General features: G+C 35.2%; 5 protein-coding genes across 8 annotated transcripts; 3 read left to right on the top strand and 2 right to left on the bottom strand.

Moving 5' to 3' along the window:
* Positions 1–1,068: 1,068 nt before the first annotated feature.
* On the top strand, positions 1,069–6,712 carry LOC125865797 (mitogen-activated protein kinase 19-like). 2 transcript variants are annotated; one of them, XM_049546043.1, is made up of 10 exons: positions 1,069–1,588; positions 2,887–3,295; positions 3,401–3,528; positions 3,697–3,756; positions 4,446–4,595; positions 4,690–4,845; positions 4,985–5,196; positions 5,300–5,401; positions 5,678–5,841; positions 6,091–6,712. In XM_049546043.1, the coding sequence occupies exons 1-10, from the start codon at positions 1,562–1,564 to the stop codon at positions 6,441–6,443; spliced, it is 1,761 nt and encodes a 586-aa protein (XP_049402000.1). In that variant the 5' UTR covers positions 1,069–1,561; the 3' UTR covers positions 6,444–6,712. The 2 variants fall into 2 exon arrangements, with proteins under 2 accessions (XP_049402000.1, XP_049402001.1); XM_049546044.1 differs by having other exon boundaries at positions 6,176–6,312.
* A 3,236-nt stretch (positions 6,713–9,948) lies between these two features.
* Positions 9,949–11,614, top strand: LOC125865805 (uncharacterized). The gene is made up of 2 exons (XM_049546055.1): positions 9,949–10,495; positions 11,374–11,614. Exons 1-2 carry the CDS (start codon positions 10,007–10,009, stop codon positions 11,422–11,424), a joined length of 540 nt encoding a protein of 179 aa, XP_049402012.1. The 5' UTR covers positions 9,949–10,006; the 3' UTR covers positions 11,425–11,614.
* A 1,051-nt stretch (positions 11,615–12,665) lies between these two features.
* LOC125864328 (trifunctional UDP-glucose 4,6-dehydratase/UDP-4-keto-6-deoxy-D-glucose 3,5-epimerase/UDP-4-keto-L-rhamnose-reductase RHM1-like) lies at positions 12,666–15,942 on the top strand. Of its 2 annotated transcripts, none has more exons than XM_049544261.1 (3): positions 12,666–12,855; positions 13,545–15,132; positions 15,216–15,942. In XM_049544261.1, exons 2-3 carry the CDS (start codon positions 13,558–13,560, stop codon positions 15,663–15,665), a joined length of 2,025 nt encoding a protein of 674 aa, XP_049400218.1. In that variant the 5' UTR covers positions 12,666–12,855; positions 13,545–13,557; the 3' UTR covers positions 15,666–15,942. The 2 variants fall into 2 exon arrangements, with proteins under 2 accessions (XP_049400218.1, XP_049400219.1); XM_049544262.1 differs by having other exon boundaries at positions 12,701–12,855; positions 13,548–15,132.
* Positions 15,943–17,225: 1,283 nt separating this feature from the next.
* Positions 17,226–21,390, bottom strand: LOC125864922 (zinc finger BED domain-containing protein RICESLEEPER 1-like). 2 transcript variants are annotated; one of them, XM_049545043.1, is made up of 4 exons: positions 21,184–21,390; positions 17,630–19,631; positions 17,457–17,522; positions 17,226–17,366 (listed from the first exon to the last, which is right to left on the bottom strand). In XM_049545043.1, the coding sequence occupies exons 2-3, from the start codon at positions 19,602–19,604 to the stop codon at positions 17,467–17,469; spliced, it is 2,031 nt and encodes a 676-aa protein (XP_049401000.1). In that variant the 5' UTR covers positions 19,605–19,631; positions 21,184–21,390; the 3' UTR covers positions 17,226–17,366; positions 17,457–17,466. The 2 variants fall into 2 exon arrangements, with proteins under 2 accessions (XP_049401000.1, XP_049401001.1); XM_049545044.1 differs by lacking the exon at positions 21,184–21,390 and adding an exon at positions 20,978–21,103.
* Positions 21,391–22,485: 1,095 nt separating this feature from the next.
* Positions 22,486–26,599, bottom strand: LOC125865051 (uncharacterized). The gene is made up of 4 exons (XM_049545213.1): positions 25,873–26,599; positions 24,099–24,216; positions 23,683–23,938; positions 22,486–22,829 (listed from the first exon to the last, which is right to left on the bottom strand). The coding sequence occupies exons 1-3, from the start codon at positions 26,484–26,486 to the stop codon at positions 23,720–23,722; spliced, it is 951 nt and encodes a 316-aa protein (XP_049401170.1). The 5' UTR covers positions 26,487–26,599; the 3' UTR covers positions 22,486–22,829; positions 23,683–23,719.

Genomic DNA, 26,599 nt, shown 5'->3' with positions numbered 1-26,599 from the left:
GTGCAAATATGTATTATATATTTATGATTAGGTGTAAACAAATATAAATTATATGGTAACATTATGTGGTGTTAGTTGAACTTTCTGTCATCAAAATTATGAATGGTGGTTGAATGATATCCCAAAGTAATATTTAGCAGGTAGTGACTAAGTTTATGATTTATTTTTAGAAAAGAATAGTTAATAAACAATTGATTAATCATTAAAATAATATTTAGTAATAACAAAGGCAACACTAGTGTTGCACAAAAGACATTATGGAAACATCCAAACACAAATTGATTTATTTTTTAACCTTTAGGAGATGTTACATTCACTTTATTAGTATTATAATAATTATTTTAAGTGTATAATTACCATGATCTTTGAGGCATGCTTCATGAATTAGTAAAAATAATTAAAAAAGACTTGTATTTGTATATTATTATGTGAAATGCTTGCATGTGTATGATTTATATATTTATTCATGTGTCGTTCACATTATACTTTCAATTTAATCACTATCATGTAACAAATAATTTGAGCATCAAATATTCTATGTATATTTACAAAAAATTAAGTTATATGCTTTAAATAATAGGATATAGATTTTTCATAACATCATATTAAATTGATTTACATTGTGTAAATATATTTTACATAAAAACAAGTCTACTAAGATCAATGTTGTAGTAAAAAAAATTTAAAAATGATATCAATACTTTAAAAAGTGAACAATGAATAAATCATTACGTGTGTAATTTTTATAGTTATATCTAAAAATTTATTGTTATTTGTATATACAATTTTTAGCAAAGCACAAAGCAACTCAACAACAATAAACTATCTAATTAATTTATATTTTTCACTTTATTAAATAAATTAATCATAATAAGTTAAATCGATTAATATAAAAACTCATATTCACCACCTTATCTTTTGAAGTATTGAAAGATAAGCCCATGAAGTTTATCAAATTAAACATATGCCCCTAGCCGTATAAAAGGACCGTACCAATTACAGTGAACGGATGAAGTTTTTTTTTTTTTAATCTTTTTCGATCCACAAACTTTTCATCCTTTATAAAAGGACCCCTCTATTTCTCAAATTCTCTTCTTCTTTCTCCTGTCTTCCTTCTCGTATCTGTTCTTCCGTCTTTTCTCTGTCTCTTCTGTCAATTACCATTAGATCTTCGAAACCCATTAAGGGTTTGCTCAGAATTTGAATTTCTGTTCAGCTTCTTTCGAATTTTTTGGTATTTTTTGTGTAGTAGTAGTGTGAGGAATCTTGGTGGGTTCTTTAGAAGTGGATGAGTGAGCTGGTAGTGGAGTTTTTTCAGTGTGTTTAAGTTCCTGAATTGGGGAAAAACGAAGAGGATTCTCGGTTTTGGTGATACGGAGCAGCTGTCGGTGGTGGAATTGCAGCTGATTTTTGGTTAATTCTGGTTTTGGTGTTTGTAGTTTGGGTTTGATTTGATATTTGGTGTAAGATCTGGGAAAAATTAGAAGAAAGTAGAAGTGGATATAGTGTAGGCAATTTTTGAGATTATTGGTGTATTGGGTTGTTGGGAATTCTCGAAATTATGATGCAACAAGATCATCGCAAGAAGGTTTTTATCTCTTTCTCACTGTGAAAAAATTGATTTTGTGTTACTCAAGAACCGAGGGTTAATCGGAAACAACCTCTCTACCTTCCGAGGTAGGGGTAAGGTCTGTGAAAATTTACCCTCACTAGATTCTACTTGTGGGACTGCATTGGCTATGTTGTTGCTGCTACTCAAGGAGAGATCTTGAAGAAAGATGAGGGTGCTGTTCATAATTTTTTACTTTTCGAGAGCTTAGAAGTTTTAGCTCAACAATGTTTGCATGAATTGAATATATAATCACCATAAACAAAAATGAACTGAATCTAGCTGAAGATATTTGGGTTTAGTGTCAGTTGGAATTCTTAATTTCTGGTGAGTTCTCTTAGTAAGTGTTTGGCAATAGATTTGGTTGATATTTGAGAAAAAAACAGTTTTTGGAAGCTGAAGTTGTAAAATGGTATTTGGAAGTAAGAAGTTGTGATTGGACATGCATTTTGATTGTGAAAAAAAGTTGAAGGTTTGTGTGTGGAAAAAGAAAATTCACTTGATAAGCTGGTCTAGATCATCAAACTTGAAAAACTCTTCAAAAACTAACCAAAAGATCACTCCAATATATAACCAAACAATGTTTTGAAATGTTTCTTGTAAATGAGAAGGAAAAAATCCCCATATCCATACATCCTTCAGTTTCTTGATTGTAAGAAGCATAAGTTTTTTTCTAAAAAAAAGTTCAGGTCCATATTGCTGTTAAAGAAAGCAGCTTTATTAGGGTAGAAATATTTTTGTTTTTGGAACTTGAGGGTATGTAGGTGAATCACTTAACTAGTCTTCTATTTGTTGATGTTATTTAGCATTATTAAATCTCTAGTTGCATTACCCTTTATGAGTGAGAAAATGGTTCTTGGAATTTGTGATTTTATTTGTGTTTGAAGACAGCCTTCTAGTTGCTCCTCTCTCATAGTTTTGAAGAATGTTTTCATTTTGCTTCTTAGGAAAAAAGCAACCTTATGATTGAGAAGGTTTCTTACTCTTTACTTCATGCTAGTTGGTCTATTTGTTGAATGAGATCAAATTCTTATTTTCTTGTCCTTTTTTTGGTTGTGAAAGTAGATCAAACTCTGCTTTCAGTTGATAACCATTCCTTGTTTCTCATACTGTGAATGGTTTGCTTATTAAGTGATACAAATCATATTTATAACTTGGTTTGATGGACAACCTTGTGGAAGTATAGTTCGAAATATCAATGTAAAAATTCTGTTGTTTCATAACAGGTCCCACTTGTCAGTGGAAGTATTTATTTGGTACTTTCTTTAATGTTTCAGAATACCAAAGAAGTGGAGTTCTTTACAGAGTATGGAGAGGCAAATAGGTATAAAATCCTGGAAGTTGTAGGGAAGGGAAGCTATGGAGTTGTTTGTGCTGCCATTGACACTCATACTGGAGAAAAAGTGGCAATTAAGAAAATAACTGATATTTTCGAGCACGCCTCTGATGCTATTCGAATCTTGCGCGAAATTAAATTGCTTAGACTTTTAAGGCATCCTGATATCGTGGACATCAAGAGAATCATGTTACCACCTTCAAAACGAGACTTCAAAGATATTTATGTTGTTTTTGAGCTTATGGAATCTGATCTTCACCATGTTATTAAGGCTAATGATGACTTGTCACATGAACACCATCGCTTTTTTCTATATCAGATGCTACGAGCACTGAAATATATGCACACAGGTAAATTATCTTGTGAATGTGGTAACTAGTACTTTTCCCCCCCTCTCTGAGCGGGTATGAGGTATTCTATATTATCAATGTCTGACTTGTATGTATTTGTTTCAGCGAATGTGTACCATCGAGATCTTAAGCCGAAAAATATATTGGCAAATGCAAACTGTAAACTCAAAATATGTGACTTAGGATTGGCAAGGGTTTCATTCAATGATACTCCAACCACAGCACTTTGGACGGTATGCTTTCTTTAGATCTTTGTCCCATCCATGATCAATGTCAGTAATGGCGTTTTATTTTTCTTGATATTGGGTAAACTTTACTTGAAGTGCAAAATCATGCATTATTTATATCTTCAGTTTTTGATGTAATAATTAATTGACTGTGTCTTTTGACACACCATGCAGGATTATGTTGCTACAAGGTGGTACAGGGCTCCTGAACTATGCGGATCTTTCTTTTCCAAGGTAGTTCATGCTAACAATGTGCCACTTGCTCTGTCTTTTAATTAATAATTTCTTAGCAGGTGGTAGTTTTTCATGTAATAATAATACACTCTACGTCCCTTCCAATACATTCATCCCCGGGGCTTGGACAAGGAACAAGGGTATAGAGAGAACCACCACCAAAGATGGTGCACATAATTAGTTGAAACGGAAAGTTTACATGAATAGTTCTGTGTTCGATTCGTTTGTCCCTCTTAGGATTGCAGTTTGGCCATTCTGTAGTCAATCATTTTATGCACTAGGCCAGGGATTGAGCATTTATACAGTTAGTTGTTTCGCTAGTGTTAGTTAGTTTTGATGCCATTGAAGTATCATGTATCGGTTCTTATTTCCCAATAGCTATAGGAAGGCAAAAAGGTACTTGTCCCACTCTTCTTGCAGCGTCTGATGTGCTGATGATACTGTTAGAAACTGTGGTATTTTGGTTAGAATACCAATTTTATACAAGTCAATACATTATAAGTGTATTTGAGTGATGTGTAGATTACAACCGTTCTTGTTCAGGGAGGACTATTGAACTCTCCTGGAAGTTGAATTATCTATTCTTCAGGTAACTGTGTCAGGTCCTGCGTTAATTTTTCTGCGGGGTCTTACTGATGTTTTTGCAGATTTGTTATCTAAATCTTTATCTTGTGCTTGCATTCCTTCAGTATACGCCTGCCATTGATATTTGGAGTATCGGCTGCATTTTCGCGGAGGTACTGACAGGAAAACCATTGTTCCCGGGCAAAAGTGTTGTTCATCAGTTAGATTTGATGACTGATCTTCTTGGGACGCCATCAGCTGATACCATATCTGGGGTAAGAACCTTCAGCCTATTTGTTTTTGGGTGGATAAGTGGATGTCAACCTTATCTTGCAACATATTAATATTGGAGTCCTCTCTTGAGTGTAGGTTCGTAATGAGAAGGCAAGAAAGTATTTGACAAGCATGCGGAAAAAGAATCCAGTTCCTTTTACAGAGAAATTTCCAGGTGCAGATCCTCTGGTGCTCCGATTGTTGCAGAGGTTGTTAGCATTTGATCCAAAGGATCGACCTACTGCTGAAGAGGTATTTTTGCCTCCTAATATGTCCCTAATTTTAACATTAGCATAAATGGTACCCTTCTATTCTCATCCTTACCTTGCTCTCATAGTTGGTTCTAATTTTGCTTCCGCGGGTTCCCTTCCTCTTCCCCCATTTCCTTTAGGCTTTGTCCGATCCTTATTTCAAGGGACTGGCCAAGATTGAGAGGGAACCTTCTTGTCGACCAATCTCAAATCTGGAATTTGAATTTGAGAGACGAAGGCTAACAAAGGAGGACATTAAGGAACTAATTTTTCGGGAGATATTGGAATATCATCCTCAACTCCAAAAGGATTACATTGCTGGAAATGATGGCACAAATTATCTCTATCCTAGGTTCTAAACAAGCTCCTTGACTCATTTTATTTCTTATTTTAGTTGCATATTTTATCTTATTTCAATTTGTGATTAACTTTGTGGAAGTTGTTTACATTTGCAGTGCAACAGGTCAGTTTAGAAGGCAATTTGCTTATCTTGAGGAAAATAATGGTAAAAGTGGGTCAGTTATTCCTCTTGGAAGAAAGCACGTCTCTCTTCCACGGTAAGATTATACAGGATTCGTTTTTGTCAATTTTGTTGCTTAGTTTTCACCAGTACAACTTCGCCTCATGTAAGCTTCTCTTTGTACTTTTGTTGCTTATATTTATTGGAGAAGTGATTGTGATTGAGGAAGCAAGATAAGTTGCTTACAAAGTTTTAAAATCGTTCAGGTTCTTGGGAATAACAAGTGTTTCATAGTGGGAATTACTGTCCGTGCTGTCTCATATTTTCTTTGTTTTTCTCAGGCTTAATCACATATGTTCCTAAATGTGTGCAGATCTGCGGTCAATTCCAGTTCTGATCCCCCCAAAGCTAGGCAGAACTTCTCTGTGTTTGATCATACACAAGCAACAGAAAAATCATCTACTGATGTCAGAGTCGCAGAGAAAATTTCAGGAACTATACAAAACATTTCACGACCACCACATCAAGTCCATGCAGGTACAGTTAAACACGTATTTACTGTTTGGTCTACTACTGTCCGATGTGATATTATATCAAATGTCTGTCGATGAAACAAAGTCTATTTTGTTACCATGTGTAATTCAACTGCATCTAAATTTATCCTCCCATGGAATGGAGGAAATCAAAAGTGAATCAGACATGATCGTGTCTGACCCTCGATGAATGTACATACATTAGCACATGATTACATGATTGTTCTGAAATAGTCATTTCTATCCTTTTCAGCCAAACCTGGGAGAGTTGTAGGGCCAATGCTTACACAGAATACTGGCCTCCTTCCTCATGGCATTTCTCCACATTATATGTTCAGGATGAACCCGGGGAATCGAGAGAAGTGTGGGACAGAAGCCAAGGACACCACTCAAGTTAGACCCCTACCTGCACAATGCAACATGAGTGTTGAGATGAACACCAACCCATATTATCCGACACAAGAAAAAGTAGTACAGTTGGGTGGTCAAATTGCAATAGATGCAAAACTACTACAGGCACAAACCCAATTTGGTGCAGTTGGTGCTGCAGCTGTTGCAGTTGCAGTTCACAGAGAGGTTGGCACCATCCAGTATAGCCTGACTTAGCAAACTGTATACAGACGTTCTTTCAATGAACGGAGTAAATCCACGTTGGAGGTGAAAGAATTCTAGGACTGCATGTTCATCTAACCAAGCAGCCCTATCGAAGATTCAATGACGAAACATACATCATACGTCTGGTTAGGTCTCTTTGCCTAAATTTTAGGCATTTCAGTTTACCCTGTGAGTTAGTACCTATGCTCCTGTAAATTTTAGGCTGTAGCTACTGCATTATTGATTCTATCAATGAATAAAAACTATCGTTCTTCGCGCCATTGCTTCCTTGCATGTCATTTTTTTCTAATTGACGAGCCTTCTTGTTGTGATCTGATCCAAATTGTTTTTAATACAACAACATACTCAACTCAGTATAATCCCACAAGTGAGGTCGAAGGAGGGTACGATGTACACTGTGGAGGTGACGGTGACATTTTTCAATCCTTTTTTCTTCTCTATTATATGGACTCTTTGATATTTTACACAATCCCTTGGGGCAAAGTATATAAAAAATGTTATTGCACCTATATCGGATTCTTCAAAACAAAATACACTACCTTCTGAGGATCTGACAAACACATGTGATAATTTTAAAAAGTTCGAGCAACATAGGTTTTTTTATATAATTTGCCACTAGGAACTATGGAGAACCAGGATCTTTGTATTATCATAAAGTAACTCGGTGAGATTGAATTCTTGAACAAAATAGGAAAAAGGGTCAAATTTGCTTTTGTACTATCCGAAAATGAGCAACTTCTTACAATTTTGGTCTAATCTCCGCCAATAAGGAAAATTTTCGATTTGTCTGACCCTTCACAGAGTTCTAGCTTGAGGTTAAATTTAAATCATGGTAAAAAAATTGAATGTTAAATTTGGTCACATGGAATTTCACCGATTCATGGTGAAGTTGGTAATTTTTATATAACGAGCTCGATCGAAAAAAACTTAGACAGGAAAAATCACGTAGAGATTTGATTTCGTCTTCAACTTGAAATATAATTTAAAGTTAAAAAACTTTTGAGGCATATTTGAAACAATATTTATGACAAAAACATAATTTCAATTTCAATTTCAAATATCTTTTTTTGAAATACATTATTCTACTACTATAAAATGTCCTAATTGTCTCAATTTATATGATAGATCATTAAGTACATCTATTTACATTTAGATCTAAGTAGTTATTTGGTCTGAATAGTTTTTTAGCATAAGATTTTGATTGAAGTTTTAATATTATTAAGAGGTACTTTTGTGTGGATAATTTTTGTCACCCCTTTATTCACCTGCACAGGTCACCACCGCTAATTACATTTGTCATTATAATCACCATCATTGTCAATCACCATAATCGCCAATTACTTTCACCAACCACTCCTATCATTACAACCATAACTCACAACTATTGATGCTACCAAGCACTGTTGTCAGTCGTCATCGCTACAACACCTACCAACTCCATCATTTTAATTATATCCATTGTCGCCACTATCACTGCCACCTCTATTATCTCTATCAACTACTTACTACCACTACAATCATACCAACCATATCTATAATCACAAATAGCGCAACCGTCAATTATCACCAACACATTGTCAACCACCACACATTCTTCAACCATCCTTATCGCAATCAACACCGATAACTACTAACATCAATCAATTTCATTATTACAATCATCACCGTCACTATCAACTACCATCGTTACGCCAATCACTACACAAACCACACCATTACAATTATCACAACCATTAATAGCCACTAATTAGACCACAATTATCGCCACCACTACAAATCATCTCGCCATCATTAATGAACATAAGTGTTTGATTTTTTATCAAATAATAATTTTATTTTATTAAATTTGTATTTTTCTAATATAAAATTCATCATATGTAATTTGCATGGATCATAATTAATAGAGGCAGAAGTCTATCCTCCTTTGACTGATTTATCTCATTTAAATAACAAATGGAGTGGAGTGTAAGTAGTGCATTCAACAATATTCAATTCCCAACCTAATAATTAAAGGACTTTTATGTGTAAGACCATAATAGTCATGGGTTCTCCTGTTTTTCATCTTGAAGATCTGTGCAAGCTCAAACTTCGATTTCCAACTAGCTCATAGTGTAAATAAACTTCAATTATATAAATGAAAGAGAATCTTGACGTAACTGGTAAAATTATTGTCATATGAAGAATATATGAGTGGTGAAAACAGTTTCTTACAGTCACAAAAATGTTAAGAGTTGTATGTAATAAATCCTTGTGCTCTTGTCTTTCCTCGGATACTATGCATAGTGAAAATTTAGCACCGCTATCAACTATCATTTTTTTTTTTAATTACCGAAAACATACTTGAGGATATGTATAAACTTATTTTTAAAAAGATAAAATTTGGGTCAAAGCTATTGATTTCTGTCGAGCTCATACCATCAACTCTACAACCGCCCCTAATAGATTGATGATCACTAACTTGAATTGGTCATGAGTACATGTTTTCACTCCAAACATAATTTTTTCGTATCCAAAACTCGAACGCGAGATTTTTGATTAAAGATGAAGAGACCTAAAATTTTCAACCATTCCATCAAAATTCATGTTGGTGTTTCATATGTTAAATCACAATCATAATCTAAATGTAAACACTTCCTACACATCACCCTCCTAAAACTTGACTTGTGGGATCACAATGAATTTGTTATTGTTGTCGTTATCACTATTAGTAGAGGAGCCAGGTCAGGTTAATCAAATTACACTGTTTATATATGTATATACCTTTTTCATATTTTAAGCTCTCTAGGAGCAGTGGCGGAGCTAGAATTTTTAATAAGAGGGTTCAAAATCTGAAGAAGTAAACCACAAACTAATCGAAGAGGGTTCGACATCTACTATATATACATAAAAAATAATGTTAACCATGTATAAATAGTAATATTTTCCGCCGAAGGGGGTTCGGATGAACCCCTAACTCTATGCTAGCTCCGCCCCTGTCTAGGAGTTGTTTGATAGACTGTATAAGAATTATTTTCAATATGGTGTATTAGAAATAACAAGCCTTGCATAACTCTACAAAAAATATTTGTATACAAAAATACCCGCGAGGAATTTGAGTGGTAGTTATATCATTAATCAATTTAATGCATGTGTTGAAACCTTTTGTATTATTAATACATAAAAAATCATGGTATTAGTAATACACACCTCGATACACAATAGAGTGTAGAACTAGTGCGAGACTAAAAAAGTATAACATACAAAGCTAACGCATGCATTATTTTTCTAATACACTTTACCAAACGAGCTCTTAATGAAAATACTGACTCCGCTACCGATCCCTATGTATATATAAATGAGATCATTCCTTGATTCCTTCTACATGATATATCTCGTGAATGGCTTTTAATTGCTCTCCAAAACCAAAACGGTGAGAAAATAAATGCTAGCATCAAATTATGTGTCGGTGAACTACACAACAAACTTTACACCAAATTATACAGAGCAACTTCTGTTTTTTTTTTCTCTTTAGCATTTCATCAAACATCTTGAGTGCATTTCTGAAAACAAAAAAAATGGAGTCAATTTTATGGAACTTAGAAGACAAATGGAAGCTCTCAACTCAAGAATCAATTGCATTTTTCATTTGCACTTGTTCCTTAATCATTGTAATTTGCTTAGTTACTGCTTTTTTTAAAATAAGGGCAGCCACTAGGAGAAAGGGGTTAGTGGGCCAAGACCCGTGTAGCACGGATATCGATGTAGAATGGTCTGAACCAAAGTTACTGAGTTCGAACACTTCGGTGAAGAAAGTGCTGACGAGTACGGTGAGGTGGAGTGGGCCAAGTAAGTGGGAGGAAAATCGGAGCACGGAGAGAGTTTCTCCGTTACTTGAGGGCGAGTCTGGGCAGTGGCATAGCCACAACTCGAACTCGCCCGTGTGGCAAAGGCCAATATTGATGGGTGAAAAGTGTGAGCTACCGAGGTTTAGTGGGCTTATTTTGTATGATGAGAGAGGAATGCCGGTTCATCATGTTGACAATGATCAATTCAGCGTTAATCAGGTCACTCAAATAATATCTATATATTAGACTAAATTTTTTTTTTTTAAACTATTAGATGAAAATAGTAACTAACATGTTTTTATAGGTTATAAAGTACTTATGTTGTTCGAAATATTTTAAAATGCTACTACATCTATATTGAATCCTTCAAAAATATTATGTTTGAGAATTTCAACATCCACCCCAAAACAATTCCGAACAATATAGTACACTATTATATTGATAGTGTAAAAAATATTTGCACTAATAACGTATATATCTTAATTTTACATATATCACATGTTTGTGAAAAGTTTCTTTTGTAATTAGCTTGTGAATAGTCTTTCTCTATATGAATTTAAATTTGTCGAATCACAAATATTCTGATGCAGAGTTACCTTTAAAAACCTATTGTTTACTCAAATGACAAAGTACTTGCTAATATTGGGAATAAATGATCCTTGAATAGGATTTATAAGTTTGTCTAATTAATTTGGGATTGATGTACAATTGATTGATTATTTTGACTTTCTCTTTATATCATTTTGCATGTGGTATTTAATTAGACATAAAAATTAAGAAAAAAAGAAAAAGTTAAAATTTTTGTCAATATACCAAAAATGCTTTTCATAGTATGTGGTTTTAAAATGGAAAAAATTGAGTTTATAAAAAGAAGTCGTTCTTCTTGGAATTTATATATAAAATATTATAAGTGTACTCTTATATAACCATTATCTTAGAATTTTGATCTATTGTCATTATTTGGGGAGAGAAATATTACATTATGTAGATCGACGAATTTTCTTTATATTTCGATCTTTTTAGTAAAAAAATTGACTCTGACACAAATCACGATGCAAATCTTTTTACTCACTCTTTACACCTACCTACATTTTCAGGAAAATGTGGATGTTGTTGGGAGAACTACTCTGAAGGACTTGCTGCTGTGACTTTTGCTTTACTATATTCACAATTTTTTGTATAGAAAATATGTATCAACTTATGAGAAGGCAAAATTAAGCAAATCTAGCATGTAGATGCATATTTTTTTTGTTTTCTTGTTGACTTATGTGTTAAATTTTAAGCAGAATTCAGGATTCAGAGTAAATTTGAAGTATGTTATATACGAGATAAAGGTAATTTGGGAAATGACAGTACTAGATTGGATTCATTAGGCACATATTTATCTTATATTTCTATAAGAAATTATTTTTACAGTTTAAACTTGTGAAAAAAGAAAAAAACATGTTTGACGCCTTGATTAAAATTTGATTAAATTCAAATTTGCAATGTCGAAAAGTCCTACACCGAAGATTAATTAGATTTAATTAAATTTCATAATAATCAAAATAAAAATAGTATCAGTAATTGAGGGATCAAAAGTGTAAAAGGAGAATCCTATTTTTGTTTCCTCAATTATTGGTAAGTTACGATTTTAATCTTTGTGGTATATAACTCAATACATTTATTTTTAACTAATAATTAAAATGTGCATTTTTGGTCCTTTTGAGTAGGAAATATATCATTTTTGAACTATTTTCATAAGTAATACTTATTCTCATATATGGAGTAACATTACAAGTTTCACGTAACACATGAGTAACTAAATGAGGAAACATTTAACAAGTAACATTTAAATTTATATAAAGTTCAGTGCATGAAATATTCTCTATATAATGATTAAAAAGACAGTTCAGTGCATGAAATATTCTCTATTAGAAGAGTCTAGAAATAAATCATACTCCAACGAATGTGATGTAAACGACCTATCCTAATAAAAACATCAATATCTATAGCTTGCACTGCTCAAACACATTACTTACAAATCATATAAGAATAACTTCATCGTTACTCCAAAGCTCCTAAATTAAAGGATCAAAAGTGTTATTAACCCAAATGCTAACCCCTTTTTGAAAGTCTAGATGTGTTGGAAGATGTCATAATATATATTTAAAAAACAATTAATAGTCTATTATAAATAATACACTTTTTAACGTGTTCTTCAATTTTGAGTACATATAAGTAACATTTAAATTTATATAAAGTTAAATAAGTAGACACACACGTTATACTTGACATATACAAGTTAAAGTATATATCTACTCACGTAAAGTTGGAGAACATAAATATTAGCGGAAAATAAATTAAATTATAGGACTATGTATTATTGTATCATGCAAAAAAATAAGTAGAGATTTGCTTACATTTCTTTATTTTATTAAATTTTCTTTGGTATGTGAATCCATAAATAGAGAAAAACACGTTCCTTTGATCCTTCTTGTCTGATTCTCTCTCTATAAAGGCCGAAGCACTGGGCGATTTTGTACTCTTTTTTTTTCTTCTCTCTCAGTTGGGGTGGATCCTGATCGGGATTTGAAACAGTAAGTTTCATCAATTTTTTTATTGAATTTTTTCTGCATAATTTATTGCTATTATTTTGATCTTGTGTGATCTGTTGCAATTTGAATTGAAGAAAATGATCCAGTATTGATTTTCTGTTATAGAATTTGTATCTGGGTAAGATCTGTTTAATAATTTGATGGTGTTGATCTGTTTTTTTTTTTGGTTTAGAATTGGTTAATTTATGCAGATCTGATAGAGATAATCATTTGAATTGGTGATCGTTGTTGGGAAAATTTTGGATCTAATGATCTGGGTTTTTTTAATTTTGATTTGTAATGGGGAAACGAGGGATTAGGTTTAGAGAAATAAGTTTTTGGATTGAAATGAGTAGGAATGGAGTAGAATGTGTAGAGGATTCATATTGCCAACCCCGACTAGTTTTGCATTGAGGAGTAGTTCGTGTTTTTATTAAATAATTGGGGGTAGGTGGAGGAGAAATGGGTGAGGGGATTACAAGGTATAGCAATCGATTTTTTAGCAACAAGGTGAAAGTTCAGGTAGCTAACCAACTAAGCTACTAAGATTCACGTGAGGTGAGGAGTAGTTAGGTTGATTGATTGATTGATTAGAAACTAGATATTGTTTTGTTTTTTCTATGCTATTTTTAATTATGGATCTGAGGTTGCTACAAAATCTTGATATTGGTTTGGAATTTTGCATGTGTTAGAAGCTGCTTCAAGATGTCAACATACACCCCTAAGAATATACTCATTACTGGAGCTGCCGGATTTATTGCATGTCATGTAGCCAACAGACTTGTTCGGAGCTACCCTGATTACAAGATTGTTGTCCTTGACAAACTTGACTATTGTTCAAATTTGAAGAATCTTATTCCTTCCCGATCTTCCCCTAATTTCAAGTTTGTTAAGGGAGATATTGCTAGTGCAGATCTCGTTAACTACCTTCTCATAACTGAGTCCATTGACACTATAATGCACTTTGCTGCTCAGACCCATGTTGATAACTCCTTTGGTAATAGCTTTGAGTTCACTAAGAATAACATCTATGGTACCCATGTACTATTAGAGGCCTGCAAAGTTACTGGTCAGATCAGAAGGTTTATCCATGTGAGTACGGATGAGGTCTATGGGGAGACTGATGAGGATGCTGTTGTAGGAAACCACGAGGCCTCACAACTCCTTCCCACTAACCCATATTCAGCCACAAAAGCTGGGGCTGAAATGCTTGTTATGGCTTATGGTAGATCATATGGGTTACCTGTTATAACCACTAGAGGGAACAATGTCTATGGTCCTAACCAATTTCCTGAGAAACTAATCCCTAAGTTTATACTTTTAGCCATGAGGGGAAAGCCTCTTCCTATTCATGGTGATGGTTGTAATGTTCGTAGTTATCTCTATTGTGAGGATGTTGCTGAGGCTTTTGAAGTTGTTCTACACAAGGGAGAGGTCGGTCACGTTTATAACATTGGAACTACAAAAGAGAGAAGAGTGATTGATGTTGCCCAAGATATATGCAAACTCTTTAACATAGATTCAGAGAAAGTTATTCAGTTTGTGGAGAACAGGCCATTTAATGACCAAAGGTACTTTCTGGATGATCAGAAGTTGAAGAACTTGGGTTGGTCTGAGACGACCATGTGGGAAGAGGGTCTGAAAAAGACTATTGAATGGTATAAGAATAACCCTGATTGGTGGGGGGATGTCTCTGGAGCATTGCTTCCCCATCCTAGAATGCTGATGATGCCTGGTGATATAGAAAGAAATTTGGATGGAGCTGAGAAATATGATTCTGGATCTACCGAATTCTCAGGGAAGTCCAATGAAACCAAAACGGCAGCTCCAGCTTCAAAGACCAGCAATGTGCCTCAGAAATCCCCTTTTAAGTTCTTGATCTATGGTAGGACTGGGTGGATTGGCGGTGTGCTAGGGAAATTGTGTGAGAAACAGGGAATTCCTTATGAGTATGGCAGGGGACGTTTGGAAGATCGCTCAAAGCTTTTGGCAGACATTAATTCTGTCAAGCCCACACATGTATTCAATGCTGCTGGTGTCACTGGTAGACCCAATGTTGATTGGTGTGAGAGTCATAAACCAGAAACAATTCGCACAAATGTTGCTGGTACTCTAAACTTGGCAGATGTTTGCAGAGAGAATGGCCTCCTGATGGTGAACTTTGCCACTGGCTGCATATTTGAGTATGATGCTGCACATCCAGAAGGTTCTGGTATTGGGTTCAAAGAGGAAGACACACCCAATTTCGCTGGTTCTTTCTATTCAAAGACCAAGGCCATGGTAAGCACTTGTTTAGACTTTGATCCATAATACATCATTCTCTTATTTAGGCACTAACGTATTTTCTTGTTTTCTTTAACTAGGTCGAAGATCTGTTGAAAAATTATGACAATGTTTGCACACTCAGAGTTCGCATGCCAATATCTTCAGATCTCAGCAACCCTCGCAATTTCATTACCAAGATCAGCCGCTACAATAAGGTGGTCAATATTCCTAACAGTATGACCATATTGGATGAGCTTCTTCCGATTTCAATTGAGATGGCAAAGCGTAACCTCAGAGGCATATGGAATTTCACAAACCCTGGTGTTGTGAGCCATAATGAGATATTGGAAATGTACAAGAAATATATCGATCCAGCATTTACTTATGCCAACTTCACAGTGGAAGAGCAGGCCAAGGTAATCGTTGCAGCTCGCAGTAACAATGAGATGGATGCATCAAAGTTGAAGAAAGAGTTCCCTGAGTTGCTATCAATCAAAGAGTCACTGATCAAGAATGTTTTTGAACCAAACAAGAAAACCTCTACATAAAAAGGCTGTGTTCTCAAGAATTTTGTATGCTATTTTAGCTATTATTCATTGTTAGTTCCTCGAATTCTCTAAATTTTTTAGATCATCATTAGTAATTAGCTGTTGTTCCTTGTTATTTTTGTATGAATTCATAATGTTTGTGCCGCCTTTGCGGAAGATTTGGAATTTTGGATAGGCTGTGTTCCCTGTATCTGTGGTTAAACGAGTATGTTAAAAGGTCTGGTGTAATTTGTTGAATTTGACATATGAAAGTATGAACTTTTTCTTGCTCAATCTCTTTATTCTTTTAGATAAATTATCGAAAAAATACACTTTGTGTATCACCTTTTTACGAGTTTCACATTTGAACTATTAGGTGTTTGCAGTTGTGTTTCTACCTAAACCATCACCAATGGTTTATAACAGCACACCTCAAAGGTGACTTGACCAAGTGTTTATCAAAAGGTGTGTGACAATTTACTCTGCCCATAAAATTTGTTCACAAGGCAGTTGACTTATTAATTTCGAAGCGTGTTTTGATAAATAGTTGGTGATAATTCAAGTAGGAAACAGAAACACCCAATAGAAAATTCATAAGAAAATGATACTTCTAGTGTGTGATTAATTGCTTTGTACTTGTACTTTAGTGGCAAATTATGAAGTTCACTTTTGTTGTCACAAAATAGTATTGTGTTGGTACAAGGCAAGTCATTTTCATTGAAAATATTCTTCAATGTTTGATTAATGAATGAAAAATATTTCTCAGAAAAAAAAAATACATTTTGAAGATTTATAACTATACTAAATACACTCGAAATGAAAAATTGCATACACAGAGTGAATGAATCAGACCTCGATATTAGAAGTATGTTATGATAGTTTAATGCATGAAATCGGAGTGAATAAATCACATTGACTGTTGAATTGAAGTCATGGTAGTATGAAGGGGGAACAAAATCGTATCTGGGGTGGTTCTTTGGATCGAACACAGATTCTCGACCCTATCCTTTGGCTTCCACTCCAATTGACCACACTTCGTTTCCATCTCACCGTGAGAAGGTAGAGATGGAAAATAGGAAGACGAAGGGTCCTCAACTCTATTCAATTGGCATAGCCCTTTATTAGGGAAGCATCAGTAGATAATGAGCTGCTCATGATGTGTGTGGTTGTGTTCCTACCACTAGACCAAAGCCCCGGGGCTGGTGATATGAACTCTGCTACGCCTTATCGAGCTCAAAAGCACAAGATAAGTGACTGGGATTGGCAATACTTAACAGAAGGTGGACGTCAAATAAGTCTTGTATAGAACTATTTACTTCATATTAAGATAGACTACCTGAAAAGAGGGAGGAAAATGAAAGCTACTACACATTAATTAAACTAGTAGAAAGATACATCTTTTCATAACACCACATCTGAACACAACCTTTCCCTCTAACTCCTCCCCTAGGAAAACTTGTGAAAATTCCGGGTTCATAGGAAACAATCCCCTGACCCCCACCACCACATTCCCAGGGTGGAACAACATATCTCGACTGCAATCAACATTTACAATTTAAAAAAAGACAAGAAAATTGCAAGAAATTGTTGATCCTAAAGAAATACTTGTATTTAAGAATCAAATTAATCAACTCTCTTTGCACTAATTTGATACTTATTAAGTTCAAAGTTACTGAAAGAAATCAAACACTGGTGTCCTGGTTGGATGATCCTCCAATCAAACTGCAAAAGGATAAACAACAATTCAGAAGAACAACAACACACTAGAAAGGCTTGGAAAAAGAAACAAGCTGTGAAGATAAGGAAACATACCAAGCATGCTCTACTTTGATTCCACCGTAAGTGGCACAGCAGTGTAGATGTGAGGTGAGTTATATTCTGGCAATTGAAGTTCAATCATCCATTATAAACTAAAAAAGAAAACCATAACTCATGCCGGCACCTAAAAGGTTTAGCAGAAGAAAATGTAAATCAGATGCAATTACCTTCAGATTCCATGCGCAACCAGTCTTGACCACATATCAGAGCTTCTCTAGCATCTGGATTCAGTGAACTGCGATGATGATCAAGCACCCTGCCTCTGTTATTGAATGCCAACTCTGGTCCAAGAGTGGATGCAGGAACTCCCAAGATATCACGTGCCATCATCGATAATATAGGGTACCTTGGTGTGTGAACTTTCCACCAATTCAATATGCTGAAATCATAATTGCGAGGAAAGACTGGCTCTTCCAAGTATTTGTCAAGATCTGATGTCATGTTGTGGCTTTGTGAAGTTTCATGGAGAAACTTGTCGAAACCCCTAAGTCTGTCCCTCGTGCCAATAGTGGTACTGGCTAAGCTGCCAGAAGCACCAGCCGTATCTGGATCAAGCGAAGATGAGCCCATAGCATACTCATTGGAAAGCTCCCTTATGGCATCAGATATTGCTTTGATCTGATTTGGCGCATCAGAATCATAAATCTGAGGATAGTAATACTCCACCAACTTCATCTTGAACCTTGGATCCAGTATTGCTGCTATTGCCAAAGTCAAACTGCACTTGCTCCAGTATCTGTCAAACTTTTCTTTCATCTTCATCGCTATATCACTTAGAAAATTATCAGGATTCTTACACCATTCAATCAACTGGATGTGAATATCACATATTTCTGGGAAATATATGTTGGCAGTTGAATACTTATTTGTTGTGAAAACATTAGTAACTTCAACAAAAAGTTTCACATAGCCAGCTACGGCACTAGCATGATCCCACTCTGTTTCAGACAAGGCACTAGTGTAGGTAGGGTCATGCTCTTCTAGTAGACAGAAGGCTCCCCTATAGTCCAAGGCAGCTTCAAGCATTAAGTATGTTGAACTCCACTGCTGTCCGCAGTCAAGAATCAAAGGTCTCTCACCACTAATCGCAGCTTGCTGAGCAATCTCATTGAATTTTCCTAGGGTTACTTGTGAATTTTTAACATGCCTTATGCTTTCTCGGACCTTGTGGGTCACATCTCGAATTGCTTCCATGACATCGGAAACAATTGATTTCATTAACTGTACTGCACAGCGCACATCAAACAATTCACCATTCTTTAACAGAGGCCTGTTTTGAGAAAGCCAGTCTTTGATCCTAAAAATCAGTTCTTCATAGCCCGTACAATGATCGAAAGTCATAGAAAACAACTTACGATCAATGGCCCAGTCTGTCAAACTTTTTATAACAACTTCTGAAAGTATGTCATCTGTGTGAGAAGGGTCCAGTGTGATGAAATTCAGCATTTTCTTCTGAAGCTTCCAGTCTTCATCAATGTAAAAAGCAGTCAAGCACATATACCGTGCATTTTCCGATGAATCCCAAACATCAGCAGAAAGACTAATTCTTCCATGCAAGTTATGGATTGCTTCATACATCTTCTGTTTCTCTTTTGCATAAATAGTCATACAATCTAGTTCAACAGCACTATTAGTCAAAACCTCAAATTGTGGCTGTAAATTCTTGACAAATATTTTGAATCCAATATGGTCAACCATGGCTAAAGGATAACCATGTAACATAATCATACGGGCAAGATCCAGACGGCTCCGCTCTTGATCAAATCTAACACTGCCAAGGTTGATAGGCACGTTAACTTCCTCTTTCTTTACCTCTGGATCAAACTTAAAGGTTGTCACAGGACTAATGGTTTCTTCTTTCCTTTGTCCTTCTTCATAGGTGACAACTGCAAGAGTAGGGTCTTTTTTCTTTCTCTTTGCTGCAAGTATTTGGGTAACATCATAGTTGGATCTTTTTAGACACCGCAACAAATGATTCCTCAGATGAGTTGTTCCGCTGTTACTTGATCCACTAAGCTTCTTCTTGCAATGCACACAGACGGCATAACAGATATCTGCCTTTCGAACTCTTTCAAAATGGTTCCACACAACGGATGTCAATCGCTTTGGTTTCTTTATTGGGGTTTCGGTTGGAATTTCCATGGCATGGATGAAGCCAAATTAACCAATCTGTTATCATCAAATGGTTTGGTCCAAATGCTGTTAAATGGCGAAACAACAGCAGCCAAGTAGAATGCAATGACAGATTTAAAGGAATTGAAAAAGGTTGTACTTAAAAGTTATTAACCAAATACAGTATCTGAAGAAAGGAACAGAGAAGCAAACGAAAGTTCTGAGCCTCATAATATTATTCTGATGATTGTAGACATTGCTGTAGATTCTGTTATTTAGAAAAAAAGACATTGCTTAAGATTTTTATGTATGCAATCTTGAAACTTTAAAGGACCCCGACCACTACTCGTCACAAATCTTTCAACTGGAGTCAGTTTGTCTATCTGATTTATGCTCAATCCCTCCCTCAGTATGAGCTTTATCTCTGTGCATACAATATCACAGATTTTCTAGACGGAAGTTTGACGTAACATTATTTTTCGAAAAAACAACAAAGTCTCAGCACCAAACAAGTTGGGGTTATATGAATCCTCTGACCACGTTTCTCTATTTAATAAATCATAACCAATTTTTTCATAATGAAACAAAAACAACAAACTGAGAGCAAAATAATGATGAGTAGCATATATGAACTTTTGTTTCCTCATTCTTTTTCTTTTGTGAGGTTTGGGGTGATGGTGAGGCGACACATAAACTAGCCACGAGACAAGAAATCAGCAGTCTCCACACAGCTAAAGATCCACCGAATTACAAGTGAAGGCTATACATAATTGACACGAAGCACCCATTGCACCAGTCAACAATCCATAAACAATGGGACAAGCAACTCATACAGACAAAAGCAGTAGAAACGTAAGTTCTTCTACATCGTAACCTCTACTATAAAAAGCCAGAGACTACCCACCCAACGACAACAACATACCCAGTGTAATCCCACAATTGGGGTTTGGGGAAGGTAGAGTGTACCTTACCCCTACCTCGTAGAGATACATATGTTGTTTTCGATATATCCTCACCTTAAAAATAAAGCATTTCCAAGCAGTTTGAAAAAGGAAATACATAAATGAGAGCAGTAACAACAACGGGTTACTACAGGTTTGATAGACGTGGCATTTCCCTAAAGGAGACGTGTTCACAAAATTCACGACAACATTGATCCACAACAATAGCCACAGTAACTTGACACAGGAAAAATTATATGCATCACACCCACCCCCCACACCCCACACCCAACTTAAGCTCATTAACCAGCTCAACCAATCTCCAACACTTACCATCATTGTCTCTTTGGTGAACACAACACCCACATGATCCAAATCCTAAATCACAACAACAAAACTAGACATCCCAAATTACATTATTCAAAATCCACAGAAGAAAAACATTAAAAAATCAATCTTTACCTAAAAAGTCAATCAATCAGTCAACAACCCCTCAATTTCAAACTACTTGAGATCCATTAAACAAAATCCTCTACATCCATTCAACTCTATTCAGCCCCAATATATCAAAAAATGTACAAAAAAATCATCAAAATTGAGCTCAAATAGATGTACTTGACAAGGATTCGGGTTTCAATCCGGCAAATAATGAACAGAAAAATGCAAACCTGAGAAAGTGAAGAACTTTTCCGTTGACGTCTTTGTCAGGTAGATCCGATCGGAGGATCCGAAAGTGAATAGGGTTAGGGTTTTGGATTATTAAACGGAGAAGAGAAGATTGAACCGTAAACCGGGAAGATCCGGTAAGAATGCCCGATTGCGTGATCTGGAATTTGGGTGGTTCATACATTTGAAGGGTCCGTTTTTGAAGATGTACCCGAATTCGGGTCGGGTCGGGTCGTGTTGGTTTAGGTTAGGTGTGTGTAGTTAAAATGGATATTCTCTTTTTATTATTTTATTTTGAGATTTATTTTTTTCTTAAGCTTCTAGATTTTATTATTTCTAAATTTCTAAAAGGAAGAATATCACTTTTGGTCCATAGTTATTTATAGGATCTTTATGAAATATGATTCAACATATTTAATGTTCAACGACAATAATATAATTAGTGTAATTTGTTAAGTGGAATATAGAAATAATACTCCCTTCGTCCACTTTTAATGTCATGGTTTTCTTTTTTTAGAGTCAAACTATACGAACTTTGACTAACATTTTATGATGTATTTTTTAATCATATTAATATGCAAAAAAAAATTGCAATTTATAGTACTTTCCATATAGTTTTTGAATATTTAAATTTTTTGCTTAAAATGTCGAATTAATTTAATCTAATTTAACTTTAAAAATTAGTCAAATTGACTTTCGAAAAAGGCATACAACAATAATTAAAAGTGATTTATTTTTTCTCTTTCTTGTTTTACTTATGAATTTACTACTGCAATTTGGCTTGTGACTGTGAATGTATGTTTGGATCTGAAACTGTAGAGGTACTTAAACTCTACTTCTTGTTCTAAATTGATGTTTCTTTTGTAAAAACCTCTCCTTAGGTATCGTATCGTAATGGCTCCCTTACTTGCCTCATTTCAGAAGGCACCTAAAAGTGGCTCTATTTCATTATATTTCATTCATTTGGTGTCATTGACATAACAAATGTCGTTTCTAGTCAATTTATTTCTATTTCTTTTCTATTATAGGAAAGTTCAAAATTCATCATATAATAATCCAAAAATGACCTTTAAACTTCTGTTTCTTTTACTTAAACGCTACAACTTGGACTTGTTCCTATTGACACTTATGAGACACTTCTCTTATGCATGGAAGCCACCTATCCATCAAATCATAATAACAACAGAGTAGACTATACGCAGACTTTACCCCTACCTTGTGGGGTTAGGGAGGTTGTTTTTGATAAACCCTCGGCTCAAGAACAGAAGAAACAAAACAGCAACAACAGCAAGATAAAAGCCACCTAGCCATCAACTTTCATTTATACATGAAAATTGAGATTCAAGATTCAAATACACTAGTGGAGCAAGATTGCGTACAATAGTTCATTCCAAACATCTGAACACCAGCTACACACCAGTGGCTGCAGTCCGTCAATGCACCACTGGCAATTCTCGACTGGTGTCCATCTTTTCGTAGTTGTGTAAGCAGTATAATATCAAGTAAATTGACAGGCTTTGTCATTTTACTTGGGACACTTTTCACCAATGCCTCTCCTGGATATCTTTAACCTGGATAAGTTGATCCCTCTATTGGTTTTGTTTGTCCACTGCAGTCGAAGACCTTTGGTTCATTCCAATCCTTGCCACTGAAAAGAGGAAACAGAATTAAGTTGAAGAAAATGGTCTACAAGAAAAATCATATACTAAATGGAAACTTGCAAGAAAATGTGACTGATCTAACCCTGAATGCCGAAAGGGTCCATGGAATGATCTCGTAGTTCCTACAAGGTGAAGGTGGAGATGACGGGATCAGTCCATAAATTTTCCTTTCCTTTAGTCACATTTAGTTTAAAGGATCAAATTCATATTTACTTTTAGAAGATGTGTCAGATTGGGTTTAACTTCACTTTCACGGGCAAGAGGGAAATACTTATAGCGAGTAAAGAACGATTTCAGTAACCTTTTATTTTTCCATTCAACAAGATTATTAGTCATTTACATTCTAAATGAACATCACATTTAGTATACATTGAATTCAATCAAATGAATACCACAATTACCAGATACATATTCAGTATTAAACATCACTATCAAATATGGCAAATATTACCAAATTTCTGTTCTAAAGAAGCAATTCTTAGTACATTTATGGGAGAAACTTCTTGATATATTTCATGCAAACACAAATATTTGACTTCGGTACATTTAGGTTATCTGCAAAGTTAAATGAAATCTTGTTAAAGATCTCGGGTCGTGGATCAAGAAAGATGTGTTTCGAAGGAGAAGCATTCACAGATTTCCTATAAGAAACGAGCAATTGACTTTGATTACCTCTACCAACAAAGGTTCCGTTGTTATCCAGAGATTCAACCCGACTGCCCATATTGGCACGTTGATTCATTACCATAGGCACTACTAGTTGTGACTAAGAATGACAAAATAGATTACAACAAGACATAGAACTAGCATGATCATGTCGGGATATCAGACCAATTTTACCTATATGCTGATCAACTCATCGGATTCTTAAGAAGCATTAAGACACAGTTTGACTAAGTCTCAAAATGTCCATCAGCAACCGACTGACAGAAGCCTTTATTTCATCTGGTATTACTAGCTGAGGAGGAACTGATTCCAGCGCATACAGAATAATGACCCTCAATACAGCAGCCAAGTGTAAATTTGCCCTATCGCCTTTCCTGACATTCTGATTCACAAACTTGCATGATGCTTTTAAGGCACATTTGCTGCATACCTGAAGTAAAGGCACGTAACATTTTAGATCATAAGGGGTATATAGAAGGAAGGTGGAAGAAAATTTGAGAATGTCCCAAAGAAAATTTTACGTAATCTTATTTGATCTTAGGAGCAGTGAAAGGAAGTGATGAAGTTTCTTAAGAGCAAAAGTGACTCACATTATCTTCTTGAATTCTGAAATATTTACGCAACCTCTTAGCAGATAAAACATTCTGCTTTGCAATAGAAGGGCAACCAAAAAGGGCGACTTTTTTCAGGTCACTGCCAGACAACCATCTGAACAACCAAGTTTAGTAGATTAAGGAACTGAATGAAGAAAGCTAAGGGGCATAAAGCAGTGTCTAAACTAAACGAAGAAAAACATCCTGAACACAGTACAAGCGACATGTGGGAATTCGTCAAGATGAACCATTCCAAACAAAAGACAGCATCAGTCACCTTTTCAAGTTCGGAAAAGGGCCAAAAATACTTGTAACCTATTGAAATGGTTCACAAATACCCTCCGTTAACCTTTAGGTCTAAAAGTACCCGTAACATTTTTTTAGGGGGCTCAAACATACCTCTGAAATTTATGGATTTGGGTCTTAAAAAAACTTAAAAGGGCAAAAAATACCCCTAACGTGTTGAAAATGGCTAACAAATACCATTTGCTAACCTTTTAGTCTAAAAATACCCTTAATTTTTTCTTTTGGGCTCAAACATAGCCTTGAAACTAACGGACCAGCCGGGGTCAAATTTGGGTCTATAAAATAGTCATGTATCATTCTAAGCTTGCCATATTTTCAATATAGGATTAAATTATATCCCACTCATTTATTAAAACCCAACCCGTTTTCATTTTACAAATTAATCACCCAATACAATCTTTTCTCCCCAAAGCATTCGTCATTTCCTAGAAGCTTAGATGTGATAGGCGATTTAGGGCTAATCATTTGTACTTCAATCGGGAGATTGGAAATTGAAGGATTCTTCTTGAAGAATCAATTTCAAAAGTCTTGTTATTAAGGTAATTCTTTTTACTACTATATATAAAACTTTTTCTATTTTGATTTGATGCACTTGAGTGGAGGGTGTTTTGGAAACAACCTCTCCACCTTCACAAGGTAGGGATAACGTTTCCGTACACTCCACCATCCGATCCCTCCCCAGACTCACAAGTAGGATTCCCCAAAGCATCTGTTATTTCCTCTAAGCTTAGACGTGATAAGTGATTTACGGCTAAACTTTTGTACTTCAAACGGAAGATTGAGGGTCATAACTTCATTGGATGTTTAAGGATTCTTCTTCATAAATCATTCTCAAAGTTATGAAGAAGAATAGCAATCTCTTGGTGATCTCTACCAAACTGCCCAGCTTGCATACTTTACAAAATCAAGGGCATAGCTATTCTCGAAGCAAGTAATATCAAACTTCTTCCTAGGCAAAAAGTATGAATCTTTAAAGTACCCTTCATTGTATAAATGTGTCACAAACATCACCATATCAGGTGGAAGCTCTTTGTAGTTTGTACACAGTATGATCCTCCGTAGTCAACACCGTCAACTTTCTTAAATCTACACTCTCATTATCCTCCTCATCCACAAGCAATTTGTTTAACTTTTTACTCTTTCCTTCATTTTCCAACACACCATTATCATTTCTAGCCTCCATCCTCTATTAGCTTTTCCAATTTTCTTCCTCATCAGGAACATTATTCAGTTTACAAACTGTTAGCTTCTATGTTTGCACAAGGCAAAGACAAATACTTCCCATATTTACCCAATAATTAGCATACAAATTCTATCAAAAATGTCATTGTTAAAGATTTCGGCAGACTAACAAAACACAAATTAGACTAATAAACTTCGATGAATAAACTTAACACACAGAAAACTAATAGTAATAGTAGCAATCAATATGAAAATGGGTGAATGTAAGTAAATTGATTCTTACTTAACAATCTCTTGGTGATCTCTACCAAACTGCTTAGCTGCATACGTTATAAAATTACGGGCATAGCTATTCTCGAAGCAAGTAATGTCAAACTTCTTCCTAGACAGAAAGTTTGAATATTTAAAGTACCCTTCATTGTATAAATGAGTCACAAACATCGCCATATCAGGTGAAAGCTCTTTGTACACAGTATGATCCTCCATACTCAACGGAGTCGACTTTATTGATTTTACACTCTTAACCTCCTCATTCATAAACAATTCATGTAATTTCTTACTCGTCCCCTTATTTTCCAATACCCCATCACCATTTCTAGCTTCCTTTTCATTTTTCCTCATCTCTAGCAAAACCCTCACTTCTTCCTCCAATTTTTCCAATTTACCCTTCAATTCTTTGTTTTCAGACTTTTCTAACAGACCAACAGCTTCTTGAAAGAAAACACCCAATGGTTTCTTTGCTACACTATCTGAAATAGTTGATTCTGTCTGAATCTGAGCTGAAAACGAAAAGGGTCTCCCCAAAAATGATGAAAATTGATATGGGGTTGAAGAATTCAAGCATGTTGATGCTATTGTTAGAAAACGCCAAGAATTGAACTTTCTCAGGTATATCATTGGTGAGCTTTTTGGTAATTTGGTCACTGAACTGAACGATTGATGAGCATATACAGGGAAGATGAAGTTCTGCCATTAGAGGGCTTTTAGGGATTTTGCAAGCAATACATCTA

Source organism: Solanum stenotomum, chromosome 5, assembly GCF_019186545.1.
Source record: "Solanum stenotomum isolate F172 chromosome 5, ASM1918654v1, whole genome shotgun sequence".
In the NCBI taxonomy this organism is placed as follows: Eukaryota; Viridiplantae; Streptophyta; class Magnoliopsida; order Solanales; family Solanaceae; genus Solanum; species Solanum stenotomum.
The sequence above is the reverse complement of the archived record's forward strand: the minus strand, read 5'-3'. Positions and strand labels throughout refer to the sequence as shown.